Raw genomic sequence first — 17,673 nt, forward strand, 5'->3', positions numbered from 1 at the left:
TCTCTCAAATACATATTAAAATTCTTGATATTAGCTTGGAATACCATTTGAAGTCTTTATACCATTAGAAATGGGTGTAGCATAAATGACATAAGGTGATCTTTCTTTTGCAGCATGCAAGACAACTCTTGTACCTACAAATACAAGTTTAATTGTATTAGACTTGAGATTTTTTAAATGATTAACTACATTCTTAATTATACTTTTAAAAAAGTCAAGAGTACGAGAAATCTAATCTACTTAAAGATTGTATTTTTTTAACTACAATAAGTCTAAAATAATTTGATTAAAAAAAGATCTAATGATAATAAATACCAAAAAGTTATTATGACCATTGATTATTACTTCTATAGGAAGGATTTTGTAAGTAATATCTCTAAAAGACAACATACGACTATCTATGACTTTTACATGAATAGATTTAGTTTTCTTCATTAAAGATATGCTAAGTCTTTTAGCAAATTTTTTATTTAAGAAACACGCTGAGACTTGTGAATCTAATAAGATAGAAGCTTTGTAATATTTAGGTCCTAAAATAATATTTAATATAAAACAAGAAAAGAGTTTTGAAGAGAGAATAGGACCTTCATTAGGTATTGTACAAGGTTCCAACCGCACGATCCCTATTATAGTTGAAAAAACTTATTTTTGATATGTTGTCTTTTTTGATATTTGTACTCCTCATTTTATAACTATATCACTTCTTTATACAATGCTGAGCATTATGCTTAGGTTTTCTATAATATAAGCATAATCCTTCCTGACAACAATGAATCTTTTCTTATTCAGTAAGAGGTTTGAAATATATCACATCAATTTACATATCCTCTGCTCTCGAATGTATGTGTAGAGAAGATATTGGTATTGCTATTGAATTATAATAATGTTGGGACTTACTTGTCCAACTCTCAAATCAAAATTCAAAAAGTTGATTGTTATACTTCATAGCACAGCAAAGTCAATTGCTTGACTCAATGTTTGAGGATTAGATAAGTTGAGTATCAATTTTCTTACCTCATATTGTAATCCATAGAAAAATTGGCTAAAAAGTGTAGCATTATTTTACTTAATATCAGTTGCAAGTGGTCAAAATTATGAACCATATAATATTATGGATCAATTTTTTTATCACAAAATATAGATCTTATTGGTTGCAACATGAGTTGCATCATGTTTTTCATACATGGATTGAAGCTCTACCAAAAAAAACTCTAAATTATCTAGTATTGGATCTCATTGTTCAAAAAATGATGAAAAACATGATAATATTGAACTTGAAAGAAATATACCAATGAATCTAACTTATGATCATATTGTTGGATAGCTTTGGAGTTAAAGTTCAATCAAAAGTTATATTTGATTGATAAATCCTTGAAACTTGGATCTTATGCCATTAAACTTCTCAAGCATGGCAACTCTTGATTTTCTAGTACCAGAAGGTTGTTCAGTCATAGTAAAAAGAATATGATTTGGTACAAATATTGAAGTAACTCCAATCATATCTATATCTTTACTTCTTGCTATTCTTGTTGCTCTTTGTGGTGGTAAACTAAATTGATGTATCGCAAGCATTAACTCTCTTAATTGTTCTTACAATAGTATCGTTGCACTCTTCATTTCAACAAGCTCTTCCATAATAATACTTTAAAAAAAAATACCTAGTATTCTTGAAGACAAGTAAAAAAAAGGACTTGAGAACAAAGAAGAGATTCAGAATAATATTAGTTTTAGAAGAGGATAATCTGCAACTTTTAATATGCTTATGACTTATTAAGAGAAAAGAATAATCCACTCTTAATCAAGAAAAGACAAAGCTCTAATATTATAAGTGCACTCTTATTAATCTATTAGGGACAAGATCTCGATGAAATAAATTAAATAAGTATAAAAATTTGAAAATAAAGAAGTATATATATTAAAAAAAAACTAAAATAGCTATTTTTAAAAGACAAGGAAATTAGAAACTCTTGAATCTAGACAAGAAGCAAGAAAGGAGTTGACAATAGTGAAGAAGGCTTCATTCTTAACTTTACATATACTATCTTACTAGGACTTATGTAGCAATGTTCTATAGGACCTTTAAAATGTGTTGACTTTGCAAGACTCATGCCTTAGCTTATAAGGCAAGTTTTCTATATGTGTGTCACATAGTTAGCTTATTATTCTTCAAGCTACCAATATGTGTGGCACATGGCTAACTTGTTGACCACGTTTTTAAGCTAAAAAATCAATTATAGATACCTATAAAGTCAAAGCAGCATCTATAAACCTTCTATAGAAATTATTATCGAATTAATCTATTTTTACCTATTTTTACCTACTTCTATTAAATCACATAGGTAATTATTGGTTTATGTGGATGTCCGTGACAAGTAGATATTGAACTATCAAAGCAGTACCAAAATAGGTTGGAATATATTATTCATTGGCATGTATATGATATTAATGAATGCATATGGAAGCCAACAAAGAATCTTGTAAATGCAACAAAGAAGGTAGAGGCTTTTCATCAACGACATCCATCAAAACCAATATAAAGTCATTTCTTATAAAAATAACAAGATCTAAGCAAGATAATATTCTACTTTCTATCTTTATTGTAGCTTCTTTGTATTTGTGACACTAATGAGATAGAAAATCAACAACTTATGGATTCGACTCAAGTGTCTTTATTTACTAACTTATTAGATGAAACATTATAATTACCACAACCTTCAAGTTCACACAATCAAAATAAAGATCTTCAAGAATGACATGTTCTTCTTTGAATAGATGACAATGCATTTGATATCACAACCTTGGAAAGAACTCTCGATGTTTAGAGATTTTACTAGAGGTAGGAACAACTTGTTGTCGTAATACGTGAAGTCTTGCTTGAGAATGCTTTGGGCACCTAGCTGTAGAAGGAAGAATGGAAATTGTAATAACAAAATCCTAATTCTAAAAGAATACTAAAAATACTCTAATTAGATCATAATAATGCTAAGCAAGCTTAATAAAATTCAAAAAAACCTCAAAGAAATTTCAAATAAACAATAAGAATTCTTAAAGAAATATTAGAAGGATCATAAATATCACTCAAATACATCTCAATTCAATCTTAATTTAATTCTAATTAAAATCATATAGAACTTCATTCAAACTTTAGGCCAAAACTAATTGAATCTTAAATCCTAATAAAATCCTAAACCTTAAATCAAACCCTAAACAAACCTTAAACCAAACCCCAACCAAATCCTAAACCAAATCCTAACCAAACCCTAAACCAAATCCTAAACCCTAAATCAAATCCTAAACAAATCCTAATCCAAATCCTAAACCCTAAACCAAATCCTAATCCAAATCCTAAACCCTTTATGAAATCCTAATCAAATCCTAATTCAAATCCTAAATCCTAAACTAAATCCTAATCCAAACCCTAAATCCTAAATTAAATCCTAATCCAAATTCTAAACCCTAAACCAAACCCTAGTAATTTATATAATAGATTTAAACCTCAATAACTAATGAATAAATTGTCGATCTTAATTCAAATTTTTCACACTTCTAAAAAAATAAGTTAAAAATAAGTAAAAAAAAAATTGAAAAGGATCGGAGTCACCAAATTGATGATAACCTCAAAAATGTACTTGGGTATTGACTGGCCTCCTTCTCCAATCTTGATGCCAATCTTCCAGAGCTAATATCTTTCTTTTGCACCGTTTGAGTGATCTCAAAATTCTTATACACATAGAAAATCAAGTCTAATATCCTCTCACGTAAGTTTCATTCCAATCCAATTGGTAGATTGCAAGAAATCTTAAAAACCCCTATTACACCTAAAATTCTACTTTTTGAGACCTTGACCCACTTAAACCTCAATATTCCTCAATTCAACTATTAGATCGAGCTTAAATTCACAACACATATTAAACAAAACTATAACCATAAACCCACAAAATTTCACCTGTAAATCTATTACAAAACTCTTGAAATCACCCAAAACATAAACCCTATTTTATTTCATAAAACCCAAGTCATCCGAAACAAACCTTGACTTTGCAAAGCTCTTACAAAGTCATAAAAACTCCAAATCATCCAAAATCAATGCCTATAGAAACCTTATCCAATCTTCTCTCAAACCCCACTCTCCGATCTCCCAAAGAGTCCTTGAGTCGCCGTCAGAGCACGGTTTTGTGCCTCGGGGTCTGATTTCGACCCAGGTTCATAACCGGTCCTCTTCGGGTATCAACTTTCGTCTTCTTGAGGTAATTTTTACTAATTTGCAATCCTAACTCCTCCTTAAATATGCCTATATCCTTTATTTTTCTAATCTACTTTGTTTTGCCTTATTTATGGCCTTACAAAGTAAATAGAAGCATAATTTGTAAATAGGCAGCATTAGCACCTTTAATTTTTCTACCCTTTGACTAATATCTATTTTTCCAAGATAATTTGCTACAATATTTTTGAAGTGAGATCCTCAAAACATGATATTTTCTTCACCCTTTCACTTATTATCCATGTTACATCATGACATCGTGATGGTATTCCAAATATTTTATTTGAAGGAAGTTATGAAGGTCTTAACAATGATCAAATAATTGGATGGTCTTCCCACCCTCATATGGAACACTATTGATGGTTGAGAGGCCCTATCAATCATCTTTAAAAAGAACAAAGATCAAAGTATGTAGCAAATATAATTTGTCGCATCTTAGATTTTTTCAAGATATGATGACTGCTCCTTATGGAACTTGTCCTTAGAAAGGGAGGTAATGACATGGATATATACATGTAAACCAACAATTACCTATATGATTAAATAGAAGTAGGTAAAAATAGATTAATTCCATATTATCTTTTATAGAAGCTTTCTAGAAGCTTCATAAATACCGCTATGACTTTATAGGTATCTATAATTAACTTTTTAGATTAAAAACATGGTCAATAAGTTAGCCATGTGCTACACATGTTGGTAGCTTGAAAAATAAGCTAATTATATGGTTCATACATAGAAAACTTGTCTTATAAGCTAAGGCATGTGTCCTACAAAGTCAATATATATTAAAGATTCTTTAGAACATTACCACATAGCTCTTAGTTAGATAGTATATATAGAGGCAATAGTGAAGGTCTCTTTACTCTTCTCAATTCCTTTCTTGCTTCTAGTTTAGATTCAAGAGTCTTTAGTTTCCTTATCTTTTGACAATAGCCATTCCAGTTTTTTTTTAATGCACATACTTCTTTATTTATATTTTTTTATATTTTTTTATTTACTTTTATCAAGTTCTTGTATCTAACAGTTATTCTTTAATTCATATTGAAATTGATTGATGACAGCATTGTCATTCCAGTCCATATTGCAAGCAAGGTTTTGGAATTCAACAACATATATACTACTTGACTATGATCTTTGTTATAAAGATAAAAGCTTAATTTTTGCAACTCTTTTTTTATCACTATCTCCAAATGTAGCCATAAATACTTTTAAGAATGAATTCAAATCATAAAAAAATCATGAATTCTTTTCTATTAACAGTACAAAACAAGAAAGAGTACTTCTAGATAGAATTGCGCTTATGAACCCAACTTGAGTAAATCCATCAAGGTATTAGAAAGGATGCAACCGTAGATAGAGCTTCACTTTTTGCAAAAATCCTCAAAATTTTGATCTTGTTCCATCAAACTTATCAAGCATACTAATTTGTATCTCCATCATACTTGTAGAAGAAAAACTTTTTGGATTTGGTTGTGAAGTTGATCTACTTGCTTTCTTCAACTACACAACTTCTTGACATAGATTTTGAACTTCTTCCATGGATGTAGGATTAATATTTTTGTAGTTGGGATTGGTGATGCATGAAATTTCTACTCTAAAAGTACTAATAAGTTTGTGAAGATTTACAATAGTTGCAAATCTATTCTCACTTCCACTAAGTATAGTATCCATGATTTTTCCTTCCATTTCAAATAACTTAACAAATCCATAAATCAAATTAGAGGAGGATAATCCACAATCTCTATTATCAAATGAAAATTTCTACAAATGATAATTTGCTCTTTTTAAGGAAAAAAAAATTGGTGTTAAAAAATTCAATAGTTTATTTAAAGGTGGGTAATTTGTAACCTTCAAAACACAACAAAAGAAGTGGAATAATCTACTTATTTCTAAAACAAGACAAGAATAATAACTTAGCACTCTTGTCAAATTATCAACGACACGAAGCTTGAAGAAAGAAATCTTCAATATACTCTTGTGTCATTCAAAAGAACTAAAAAGTCATTCAAAGATGATATAGTATTAAACTAGAATAGCTATTGTCAAAAACAAGAAAATTAAAAAATCTATTTAAACAAGAAATAAGACTAAGGACTAAAAAGGCATTGACAAGAGTAAAGAAGGCTTCAGTCTTGCTTCCATATATACTATTAACTAGGAGCTACATGATAATATCCTATAAGACCTTCAAAATATATTGACTTTCTAAGACATGTATCTTAACCTGCAAGGCAAATTTCAATATCTATGCCACATAGTTACCTTATTTAATATTATATCATCTTTGAATGACTTTTTAACAAAGAAATTTTGTTATTTACAACAAAAGACCATCAAAACTACAAAAATAACATAGAGATACTACTTTGTTAGATAGTTTCTTTTCAATGGTTATAAATTGTCATCTAAGTGGTATATGCCATATAAGTTGTTCTTAGTTCTGTGGCATTCACTCTAAGCTTGGAATCAAAGCTTGCTAAAGTATTCCTACTAAAATTCTAACCTAATTCTACACAATCAAAGGAGCAGTATCTCATTCATTGGGAGAGACAAATACAAAGATATGCTACACGATCGGAGAAGTGAGAATTAGGTTAGCAGAAAGGATGTGAGGATTCCGCAGCAAACCCCAATTTCTGCACCGCCATCGCCGACCTCTCCCCCAATACCCGGCACTATAATTTTCGAAGACTAACATGATTTTCGAGCCCTCTTTGACTGGGATGTTGACCAGCAGTGAGTAGCTCGCTTGTACCTTTTGAGGGAACGAAACTCTTGTGAAATCTATGAGATGCAGAACGTGCAGCGATGTCTTCATTGGTGAAATCTCCGAGTGGTTTGCAGGGGTCTATGCACGCAACCCCATTGGAAGCTCTACTTCGTAGGTTTGCGTTACTTGGTGGGCACATTTGTATTGCTTTGCTTAGTTTTTTTTCGCCTGTGAGTGTGGACGTTTTCGAGTGGGTTCTGCGGAGCATTTGATAATACACTGTGGATTAGTACTAATTGATCTATATTTTGAGTGCTGTTTTTGTCATACGAGGAGATTTAGTTGGCCATGGCGGAGGAATCGGTAGATGTCGTAATTTTAGGGGCCTCCGGGTTCACGGGGAAGTACGTGCTGCGTGAGATTCTTAAATTCGTCAGTCCATCGAACGCTCCGCTTCGGAAGATCGCCATTGCTGGCCGCTCCAAGAAAAAGCTTGCCGCGGCTCTGACATGGGCATCCGGGGGCCTGAATGCCTCAGTGAGCTCTTCCATTCCCATATACGAAGCAGATGTAAGCAACGTGGAATCGCTCGTCGCTGTTTGCAAGAAGACCAAGCTGCTTTTGAACTGCGTTGGTCCATACAGGAAATATGGTCGGCCTGTGGTTGAAGCCTGCGTGGAGGCCGGGGTGGATTACCTCGACATCACTGGGGAACCAGATTTCATGGAGCGGATGGAGCATCTGTATCACGAGAAAGCTATGCAGACAGGTTTGTCACACATTTCTCTTTCTGAGCCGGATTGCGTCATAACCGTGCACGTGTTCGTCCACTTCTAACGCATCGATATTTTCTTCTGCTGATGTTAAGATAAGCTTGTGACGTTACTCTAATGTTATTGCAAAAAATGCATTGGTAGTTCAGGAATGATTTGAGGATGTTCAATGAGTGGCGGGATCATTACAGCCACACTTAGTAAGTGGCTTTCATTTAGGCTCTTAACTTTGATTTTCTTGAGTAAATGATGCACTAGGGTAAATATTGTTAGCTATACAATTATGGTTCGATTTTGTAGTTGGATGTGTAATGGTAGGAGCTGTGATGTCGTCCAGGGTCATTGGTAGTGAGCGCATGCGGCTACGACTCAATCCCTGCAGAATTCGGCGTTATCCACAATACTCAGCAGTGGGAGCCTCCTTCCGTTCCCATCACCGTGGACTCGTACCTTGTTCTGGAATCTACTGGCAAACGCATTAAAGGTAACATAGGAACATGGGAGACTTTAGTCCTTGGCGTTGCTAATCAGGCCGACCTTCAAACGCTACGAAAATCAAGACCCCGGCGGCAGCGTCCTCAGGTAACTCATTCTCTTAATCCGGAATGTTGTCTTTCCTATCTACTTGTCTGAAGTTTTCTCGAAAATGCTTAGAATCTGGATGTGTTTCGGGAGGTTTTGGTGATGAAGCACCTTGCTTTAATTCTATAGTTCTAGTCGTCGATATCCAACTGCAATTAGAGGTAATTTGTGGTCCTCTTGTTGATTGAGTCACAACATACGAAATTCCGTCCTTCTTTCAATCTACGATCACTTTAGATTGATCACACACATGCGAGTCATCGTTATATAAATATTCTTTATGACTAGAAATGAGTCATGACACCCTGGAGGGTCGAGAGTGTGATCACATCCCCTTCAATTGAAGTAACGCTCTAATTCTTTTCATTAATATGCTAATACATTATTTATTTGTATTTTTGAATCTTTCCCAATCGCGCAGATCCCAAGGAGTTCTTCAAAGAAACCAGGGTTGATCCACTGGGAGGGAAACGCAGGCGGGTGGGCTGTTAGGCTCCCTTCAGCCGACGCCACAGTAGTACGCCGCACTCACGCCACAATGGTCGAAAACCCTAACGGGCTTTTCAATGCATCAGGGGAATTCCTATCCTCAAATGGTCAACCATGGACGTCCATCAAGCCAGTACACTACGGGTGCTATGTGATCCAGAAGTCAGTTATTGGCATAATAGGGATGTTCGTCATAGGCCTCCTCCTGGTGTTCTTCACACGATTCAAGTTTGGTGAAAAGCTCTTAATCCAACACCCGGAGCTCTTTTCCCTTGGCATATTCCAAAAGGAGGGCCCCAGCGAAGAGGAAATCGATTCAGCCTCCTTCAAGATGTATTTCGTTGGTCGAGGTTGCAGTAATTCTACACAACACACTCTTAGCGTTAAGTTTGACCAAGAAATTGTGACAAGAGTTTCGGGGCCCGAGATCGGGTATATCACCACTCCCATCACCTTGATTCAAGCTGCTTTGATCGTATTGGACGAACGGCACAATCTGCCCAAGGGAGGGGTGCTTACTCCTGGTTCAGTGTTTGGTGGAACTGACTATCTGCAGCGGCTGCAAAAAAATGGAATAAGCTTTGATGTTATCAGCTCCAAAAAGTTGTAGAGAAAACAACCCAAATCAGTATGTCGTCTCCCCACAGGGTCGGTTGATTTGCTTGAACTGATTGGCGGGTAAGAAAAAACTGTAGATACAAGTTCTTGGAATTATGTTTCTTTACATCATACATGTTTTCGGACGACTTGTATGTGTAATTTTTGATAAATGTATTCGTAATATTTTTGCTATTACGAAGTAGAACTATATAGAAATTTTTTATCTATTAGAATAAATTTCTGAGGGCAATATATTTCGTAAATGATATCAATGCTTTTAGATATGTTAAATATTTGTGTATAAAACATGTTTGAGACTACACATACGGAGGAGTAAGTCTACAACTTTTAGATTCATCAAATCAAACGCACATTAAGTTCTGAGAATGGCAAGATTCTTCCTTTAAACTATGCATGTGTAAATAAAGAAATTCATTAAGTTTAAATTTCACGCTCAAGAGAAAAGATTACACAATGAAAATTTCAAACCGCCCTGAGAAACATTCTGCTTGCATGATAACTACATGGAGTACACTCGTTCATATCTACGTATCTGATGTAGCCAACAAATTTAACGACAGTGTGCATGTTCGTAGACACACTACCCCACATCACGTTTGGACTAAAAACCAAAAATGGCAATGCAGTAACATTTGTTGTGCTCCTTTTTCACACCAGTTACCTCCACATAGTGGAACCGACATGGATACGAGAGCATCAAAAACGTCTGTCCAAGGTGGTTATGTGGTATGTAATGAGCCTGTACATTCTACATGTTTTAGTGCCTCATTCGATGGGTGCTACAACGATCTTTCCAGTTGCTCGTCCTGTGTCGAGGTACTCAAATGCTTCAACCAACTCTGAAAATTTGAAAGGGCCCTTGGGATCAATAATGGGCTTCACTTTCCCACTTTCAAGGTAAGGGGTTAACCTAGCCAGACTTTCGCCATTGGAAGTGACCACAAAGCGAACACCCGGAGGCTCCAGGGCTCCTGTCAACGCGATAACTGCACCGCCCTCCTTCACAATCTTCACGCATTTGGCGCATTCTCCTGAGAATTTCCACAATCCTTCCAGATTAGGTCCACTGAAACTACGGCACATTCTATTACTGAAAGTGGGACAATTCTGGGTCGCATGTAAAGGTTCCATTCTGGAGTGCATAGCATCGGAATCTACAGAAAATTGTAACGGCTTTACATGAATTGGCGGGTTCGAGGCTTACCAACACAATCTAAAACGACATCATACTTCTCCGAGACTTCCTCGAATTTTTCGTTCTTATAATCAATGACTTTGTCTGCTCCGAGACTCTTCACGAATTCCAACTTTCCAGTGCTTGCCGTAGTTGTCACTTGTGATGCTCCGTACACATTCTTCGCCAACTGTGTACATTCGACAGTCAAATTTTGTAGAATTTAGATAGCTTACTTTACTGCCGCATGTACAGGTCTCTATCTATCAGCTAAAATTGGGTCGAGTGTCATTGCAAATATTCCTAAGGTGATCGACTAGGAATTCAGAAGAGATAACAGGAGGAAAATTCAACGTGAAAACAAGTAGTGCGAATGTTACGAGTTGAGTAGGCAGTGCTCTAACCTGGATGGCTAGACTTCCAACACCTCCAGCTCCTCCGTTAATAAATATAGTTTGTCCTTCCGTAAGGCCAGCCCTATCCAGTGCTTCTTGGGCAGTTAGAACCGCAAGAGGAAGGCTTGCTGCTTCAGCAAAACTCAAGTTAGCGGGCTTGATTACTAGAAGCTTCTCCTCAACCGCAGTGAATTGTGCCAATGATCCAACCTGCCTAGGATTGTTCAATGGAGCTTCGGAAACGTCGGCGTAAACTTCGTCACCCTCCTTGAACTTGGTCACGTCGGAGCCTACTTTCACAACTACTCCCGCAACGTCGTAGCCGGGTACATGCTGTTGCAAAGTTGTTAGTGAGCAGGATAAGATGAGATGCGGCTCTTTCCATTAGACAGAAGCAAGTAAAGGATTTTCCATCCTTAGAATTTTACTAAGCACTTCTCTGGTTGGAATGGAGAAATGCCTTGGACTTAAAATAGGACCCCACATTAAGGCATTGAACGTCAATTAATTAAAGTAGGTGATGTTCTAATTCAAGCATTCGTACATAGACTGAAACCATTGAACACCAGGTTGACGTTTTGAGGTGACTTAGAGCTTCAGGAGTACTCTTTGGTACAGCAAAGGCACCACAAATTGAATGAATACGAAGACAAACCTAACGAGTTAAAATGCACGAAAACACATACAGGAAGCTCAGAATCCGTGTTCTTGAATTTCCCCGACATCCGTTTGGAATCCACGGGATTGAGCGCTGCAGCTTGCACCTTCACTAAAACTTCGTCTGGCTTCACCTCGGGCATTGGAATGTCCTCGAATTTCAGGACGTCTTTCGATCCATACTCACTGTAAGTCCACCCTTTCTGCGTGGTTGGTAGAGATGTCACCGATCCCTGTGTCTCTGCCTCCTCTGTGTAAATCTCATTGTCAATGTATATCGCAGCCCGTGCACTACCCCCAATACCCGCTCCCTTTCTCGTCGACTGCATATGCTGCGTCTCTTGCACTTGTGTTCCTAAGTACGAGGACCTGGAACCAACGCCTTGCTTCCCAAGTGAAGAGCTATTCAGTGCTCTCAGGATGGTCGGGACTCTCCTATCCGAGCCTGCATCACATCCAACCGGAAGAGAATACCGTTCAAGTTCATGCGCGCAGTGTCCTCATGTACAGGACCTTGGTACTTGAATCATAGGAGAGGACATACCAATTGCAGCAGATAAAATCTGACTCCCATCAAATCTACAAAGACGAATTTGATCACACCAAAGAATATGCACAGCCCACCGTATGAAAAAAATAACACATCCAAAAAATATGCGGCTTGATTCCACCAGAAACATCTCTCAACTAAATCATAATCCAAAATTAGAACCAAGCGCACGGAAGGAAAAAACTCAGCACCAACGGGAGTTGACGAAGCAATGCCGAATTGTTTGCACTGCTGGAATGCGGCCACATTCACCACAGCTGCACCAGCACACGCCATTGCCGACCTCCACGCAACAATGCAATGCGATTCGATTCCACTTCCGAGGCAGGATCTGTGGACGACCTTCGGCGGGTGTCACAGCGAGTTCGATCTTGCTTCAAACTCGGTGGCTGTGGCGGAACAACGTGTAACTGCTTCATAGAAATCTCTGCAACGCAGAATTCCCATTCAATCCCCGAAATCACGCCCCTACAAACAGGATAATGAATTCGAGAGGCTCTTTTCGCCACGTGGCGTACTTCTAGAGGCTTCGAATTTACCGTCCCAGCCCCTCATCCTTGAACGAGTGCCTTTTTATCCTAATTTCATTTGGTGGCATCTTATATGTAACCATTAATATAAATGCATATTTACTTGTATAACAGCACATACTTGTATGTGAGAACTATAGTTGAGGTGATTGGGGTCTTCCACTTGAAGATAATACTTTGATAATGGTTTAAAAAAGGCATCGAGAAGCTTTAAATAGAATTTCAATGTTATAGCTTTCACTTTCCATACAATGGCGACTTTGTGCTTTAAAGCAAAGATTAAAGACAATGTTGTGGTTCTCGAATAATGATCAGGTGATTTAAATGAATGCGATTAGGGGTTGAACTCGAAACTTGAGGAGCTGGGATGGATGTTGGATGTATGAAAATGTCGGGTGGATGAGAACTGTTTTTCGCGCCTTGACGGGGAGCGGAATCAAACGTTTTTGTGCCCTTAGGGTTCCGTCGCTGGTTGCTCCATCCAGAGATCGTTCCGAGCTTTGTTGCAGTCCGATCGGGTCCTGTCACACGACGCCTCGCTTTCTTCGTATTTCTGTGTTTCCTGATCATTCCATTGAGCTGTACATCGTCCGTTTTGGCTCAGTGTGAGGCATGCTTGGCTCATTCTAGCTGCTGTGCTAGCTCGTCTCTGTTCTGATGGATCCTTGGGAGGGAGTCGACACTCTTGTGAGATATATGAACAACTTTTGATGTTACATCTGATCGGGATGCTTGTTCTTTAGTACTACGCTTTTGCCTCTGCAGTGAGCTGAGTATTCCGGGGATCCTCTGGCGCTCGGAAGAGCGGATGAAGTTGCTGTCTATTGCGTACTTCTGAAGGATCGCTCTATACTGCGAATTGCGCCAATTTTTCGTTGGAAGGAGCGTTTCGTCGAACAGTGGTGTGTCGATACATGCTCTGGGCAGGTCATTCGTGATAATAACATGCTTTGTATTTGAAGAGTTTTCGAGGGGTCTAGCTCTTTCTGACAATTGTAGTTCCCCTGTGTAATGCACTGATCTGTTAATTGTTCAACTCGAGTAGGTCGGGAAGTGGTCTCCTGAATTTGAAACCCCTTCTCCTCTGTTTCTAGATCTCATGAAACCTAGATAGAACACTTAGTTCTCACACACTCTTACATTAATGTTTATTGTTTCGTTTAGATCCCTTATGCTTCGGTGTTATTATGTTTCATTGATGTCTTTGCATGGGTTACTTAATTCATACGTGTATCTAGTTCACTACTTTTTACTTTTAGTTTTTTTTTTTTTAAATTCTAAAATTGCTGCAGGTCAATGTTTTGGGTCCATATGTTCCTGCCTCCGTAGTATTCTTTCAAGTTGAGCATCACTCTCCTTTACATCGAAGAACTTGATGCTGAGGCAGTGTGAGAGATGGGAAGTTCATCGGCTATGGTGAAGGATGAAGCCGAAGACAGTGGAGTTGAGAAAACAGAGACTGGTCCGTTCAAGGAAGGCGAGAAAGTTTTAGCCTACCACGGCCCTCTTGTTTATGACACTAAAATTCAGAAAGCTGAATTTCAGAAGAATGAATGGAAGTACTTTGTGCACTATTTGGGATGGAGCAAGAACTGGGACGAGTGGGTTGGAGCGGATAGGCTGATGAAGCCTACAGAAGGAAACCTTGAAAAACAGAAAAAACTCTTCAAAAGCCAGACTGGGGATAAGCAGTCCAAAGGTCGAGTGCCAGCAGGGAAGCAGAAAAGTGCATCTGAGAGAGACGAACTCAAGAACGAGAACAAACTATCAGGTACTCGAGGGAAGAAGAGGAAATCTGATCCAGTTTCTGAATCTAAAGTCACTGATGAGCTTGACCAAGCTCTGAAGATATCTCTGCCTGGCACTTTGAAAAAACAGTTGGTAGAAGACTGGGAATTTATCACTCAACTAGGGAAGTTGGTAAAGTTACCACGATCTCCATCGGCAGAAGAGATTTTTAAAAAATATATAGATTGCAAGACCAAGCGGGATGGTGCTGTAGATGATTCTCTAATTGAAGTTCTGAATGGCTTGAGAAGTTACTTCGACAAGTCTCTGCCGGCGATGTTGTTGTACCCTCAGGAACGAGCTCAATATGCGAGTGCAGTCCCAGCGGGAAGCGACGTCAGCCCTTGCAGCATCTATGGAGCAGAACACCTACTTCGGTTATTTGTGAAGTTGTCCGAGTTGCTAGTCTATACAAATATGGAACACGAAGCATTGACCCAGCTACAACAGAAGTTAGCGGATTTTGTAAAGTTCCTTCAACGGAACCAAAGCAACTTCTTTCTTACCAGTTACGCTTAAGCCGCAGCTGTAAATATTATTATCTCACATCAGCAATTTTTTAAGGCCCTCATTTTATTTTTCACCTGATGACAATGGTCCACATTGTTTTGTACAGCTGCTCAAACTCGAATTAAGAATGGTGGATACAAAGTCCATCTTATTCCGACTTTTTCGTACATTGTTCTTTGTCCATTGGTCATCCGAGTCGAGTGAAGATCTGTGTGTACTCTACGCCTTGTCTTAGCGTAAATAAAATTATAAGAGTAAAGGAGGGGCGAATTTTGAATTCGTGTGATTATCCAATCTTGTGCAATGAATAAACTGGAATGTGAGCGGAGTATTCACATGCAAGTCGCTGTATGTCCAGTACATGGTGCACACAAGTATGCAGTCAATCACTTTGTAATGCCAGAGGTTTGATCGTGAATTCAAGATTACTGCAATTTTGAATTTTGTCAACATGTCGATCACCAGCAACAAGGCAAAAGCTAGAGCAATGAAAGTTGCGCACACGAGTCTATCATCACCGATGCGGTCTGAAGTTACCTTTACACAAGCTCAGGCACAGCTACACAGAAGCTCTACCGACAATTGTGTAATGTTATCACACTCGACTTTGGCGAGATATTTAGAGAACCGATTAGAAAGGATGCAGACCGGGTCTAAAACCAGTTGAAATGCAATAACCTCGACACTCAGGGCTTCTAGTATGTCGAGATAATTATACCTGCAAGCACAAATAAATGCATTTTATTCAACATTGTCCAAGTGAATTCAACCCACAGAAATACTTGATTTCGAGGGTGGAGATTTCAGCTGTTAAGATGACGAAAACTTTGTACAAAAGACGGATGTGTAAGGACCACAATGACAAGCCCCGAAGTTGTCATGGAAGACACTTGCCAACAAATATTCTGTACATGTCAACTGTAGATTGGAGTCCCAAACGAGTAACTCTAAAACAATATCAATACAATTACAGCAAGTTTTCGCAAACTGGAAGCATGAAAAGATTCTGAGCAAAATTCTCAACTGTGTACATGTCTAAGATCGTTTCACCGCCATATTCTCTAAAATGTCAACTCTTGGAGATGCAAACAATTTGTTATCAACAAACTATACCTGGGTGAAAATCTCTCCGTATGCAGTTGAGAACGTCGACGGTGATAGCCTAGGCCATGATGGGGTGAGTTGGCACAAGTTTGGTTTTCCTGAGGTTTATCTCACCATGACTGTTGCGTTTAGTACAAAATAGCTGAATATGAAGAAAAAATTCAAGTGATCTGCAATGATCATCAAATCAATTCATTTTTTAAATCAATGCAATACCATCTATAACGAATTACTACAATACCAGCCACCTGCTGCAGGGCGTGCCTCGCCTACAGAGGGACTTGCAACCCCATGTATTGTTGCTTTCATATTGCCACATCATCAGCAGACATTGAGAAAGCATATCCAATTAAATTTTACTACCAACAACACTCAAGAAGTTCAGAATTGGTTATTCGAAATCTGATTACAACCGTAGCGTATTATAGAAAGCTTCGACCAACAAATTTCTACAATAAAACAACACACTGGTTCGTTATGAGTATCTGGATTACTCAACTTTGATTAGAAAGTTAAAATTTTAACCTCAACTCAGATCGATGAGATACAGGATATTCTATTTGTGATCACACAATATTACCCGCAGCACAAAGACTAGCCTCAATTTGGCACTCCCATGAACTTAATCTAGGTAATCTTCTAAGTAAATGCGGTGAAAAACATCCACGTTAATGCTCCATTGCATTGTTTTGTCAACTCGTTTCGAATGCAGAAATGCACGTGAAATGAAACACATCAAAAAATAGGTTCCCTACAAGAAGAGCACGCTCATATTGGAAACTATAATTCCACATGATCCACACAAGCGACGTCAACTTCTGTACATCTTCTTTCGAATAATTCATGGATTGAACGATGACCACCTCAATCTACATCAATTTCCAGAACCCTACAGGACGGTTTACAAAATTCCCTTAATGTGATATATGTTCAGACATCCAATTGTTGTGAACCAAAAGCAAAATTCTCCTCCGACCCTACAAATTACAAATTCCCAGCTTCCAATTACAAGTCACCTTACCCATTCTCACGTGCTCTCGAGCATTATAGCATCCTTGCAGAGCTCCATTTCGTAAGACCGTGCTGAAATCCTTATCCCCGAGACTTTTGTGGCTCACTCCACGCCATAACCATGTCGGAAGACCGTTGTGCGACAAGCAATCCCGCGTGCATGAGCCAAAAGCTAGCAGCCATTATATCTACCGTACACCTACGACTGCTCTCATAAATTCTTGTAAGGAATCCTTTGATGATCGAATCACCTTGAGAAATCAAGAGATGTAGACTGAAATCTCGTGGGAAACCATGATCTAGTGCAAGAAGATCGGAAGCAAGCAAGGAAGAAACCATGGAGACCTCCGTTAACGTTGTTAGGGTTTCTTCATCTAACTTCTTGCAAACGTTTCATCCACGTAACGTCATCCGTTGGTTTTACATCCGTTGAAAAGGTACATCTGGATGGTCGCGATCTCGCCGTTAGGAAGCATCCCGTTCGAAGGTCACGCTTTCATCCGTTGAGCTCAGCCGCT

The 17,673-nt window shown here is 38.0% G+C and overlaps 3 protein-coding genes and 1 long non-coding RNA gene across 13 annotated transcripts; 2 read left to right on the forward strand and 2 right to left on the reverse strand.

Annotated features, from left to right (window-relative positions):
* The first annotated feature begins 7,177 nt into the window (after positions 1 to 7,177).
* On the forward strand, positions 7,178 to 9,681 carry LOC112285052 (putative mitochondrial saccharopine dehydrogenase-like oxidoreductase At5g39410). The gene is made up of 3 exons (XM_024525538.3): positions 7,178 to 7,740; positions 8,082 to 8,326; positions 8,748 to 9,681. Exons 1-3 carry the CDS (start codon positions 7,320 to 7,322, stop codon positions 9,423 to 9,425), a joined length of 1,344 nt encoding a protein of 447 aa, XP_024381306.1. The 5' UTR covers positions 7,178 to 7,319; the 3' UTR covers positions 9,426 to 9,681.
* Positions 9,682 to 9,832: 151 nt separating this feature from the next.
* On the reverse strand, positions 9,833 to 12,592 carry LOC112285054 (2-methylene-furan-3-one reductase). The gene is made up of 5 exons (XM_024525544.3): positions 12,404 to 12,592; positions 11,692 to 12,107; positions 11,015 to 11,338; positions 10,641 to 10,800; positions 9,833 to 10,467 (listed from the first exon to the last, which is right to left on the reverse strand). Exons 1-5 carry the CDS (start codon positions 12,486 to 12,488, stop codon positions 10,202 to 10,204), a joined length of 1,251 nt encoding a protein of 416 aa, XP_024381312.1. The 5' UTR covers positions 12,489 to 12,592; the 3' UTR covers positions 9,833 to 10,201.
* Positions 12,593 to 13,199: 607 nt separating this feature from the next.
* On the forward strand, positions 13,200 to 15,207 carry LOC112285055 (protein MRG1). Of its 3 annotated transcripts, none has more exons than XM_024525547.3 (2): positions 13,200 to 13,644; positions 14,035 to 15,207. In XM_024525547.3, exon 2 carries the CDS (start codon positions 14,138 to 14,140, stop codon positions 15,047 to 15,049), a length of 912 nt encoding a protein of 303 aa, XP_024381315.1. In that variant the 5' UTR covers positions 13,200 to 13,644; positions 14,035 to 14,137; the 3' UTR covers positions 15,050 to 15,207. The 3 variants fall into 3 exon arrangements, with proteins under 3 accessions (XP_024381315.1, XP_024381313.1, XP_024381316.1); XM_024525545.3 differs by having other exon boundaries at positions 13,202 to 13,669; XM_024525548.3 differs by having other exon boundaries at positions 13,229 to 13,641.
* On the reverse strand, positions 14,989 to 17,491 carry LOC112285056 (uncharacterized). Of its 8 annotated transcripts, XR_016504282.1 has the most exons (4): positions 17,166 to 17,462; positions 16,154 to 16,263; positions 15,578 to 15,758; positions 14,989 to 15,386 (listed from the first exon to the last, which is right to left on the reverse strand). It is a non-coding gene; the product is annotated as an uncharacterized LOC112285056 (long non-coding RNA). The 8 variants fall into 8 exon arrangements; XR_016504284.1 differs by lacking the exon at positions 15,578 to 15,758 and having other exon boundaries at positions 15,160 to 15,386; positions 16,154 to 16,242; positions 17,166 to 17,485; XR_016504278.1 differs by lacking the exons at positions 15,578 to 15,758; positions 17,166 to 17,462 and adding an exon at positions 16,393 to 16,587 and having other exon boundaries at positions 15,160 to 15,386; positions 16,154 to 16,242.
* Positions 17,492 to 17,673: the final 182 nt, after the last annotated feature.

This window comes from Physcomitrium patens, chromosome 7 (assembly GCF_059467195.1).
Source record: "Physcomitrium patens ecotype Gransden chromosome 7, ASM5946719v1, whole genome shotgun sequence".
Classification (NCBI taxonomy): Eukaryota; Viridiplantae; Streptophyta; class Bryopsida; order Funariales; family Funariaceae; genus Physcomitrium; species Physcomitrium patens.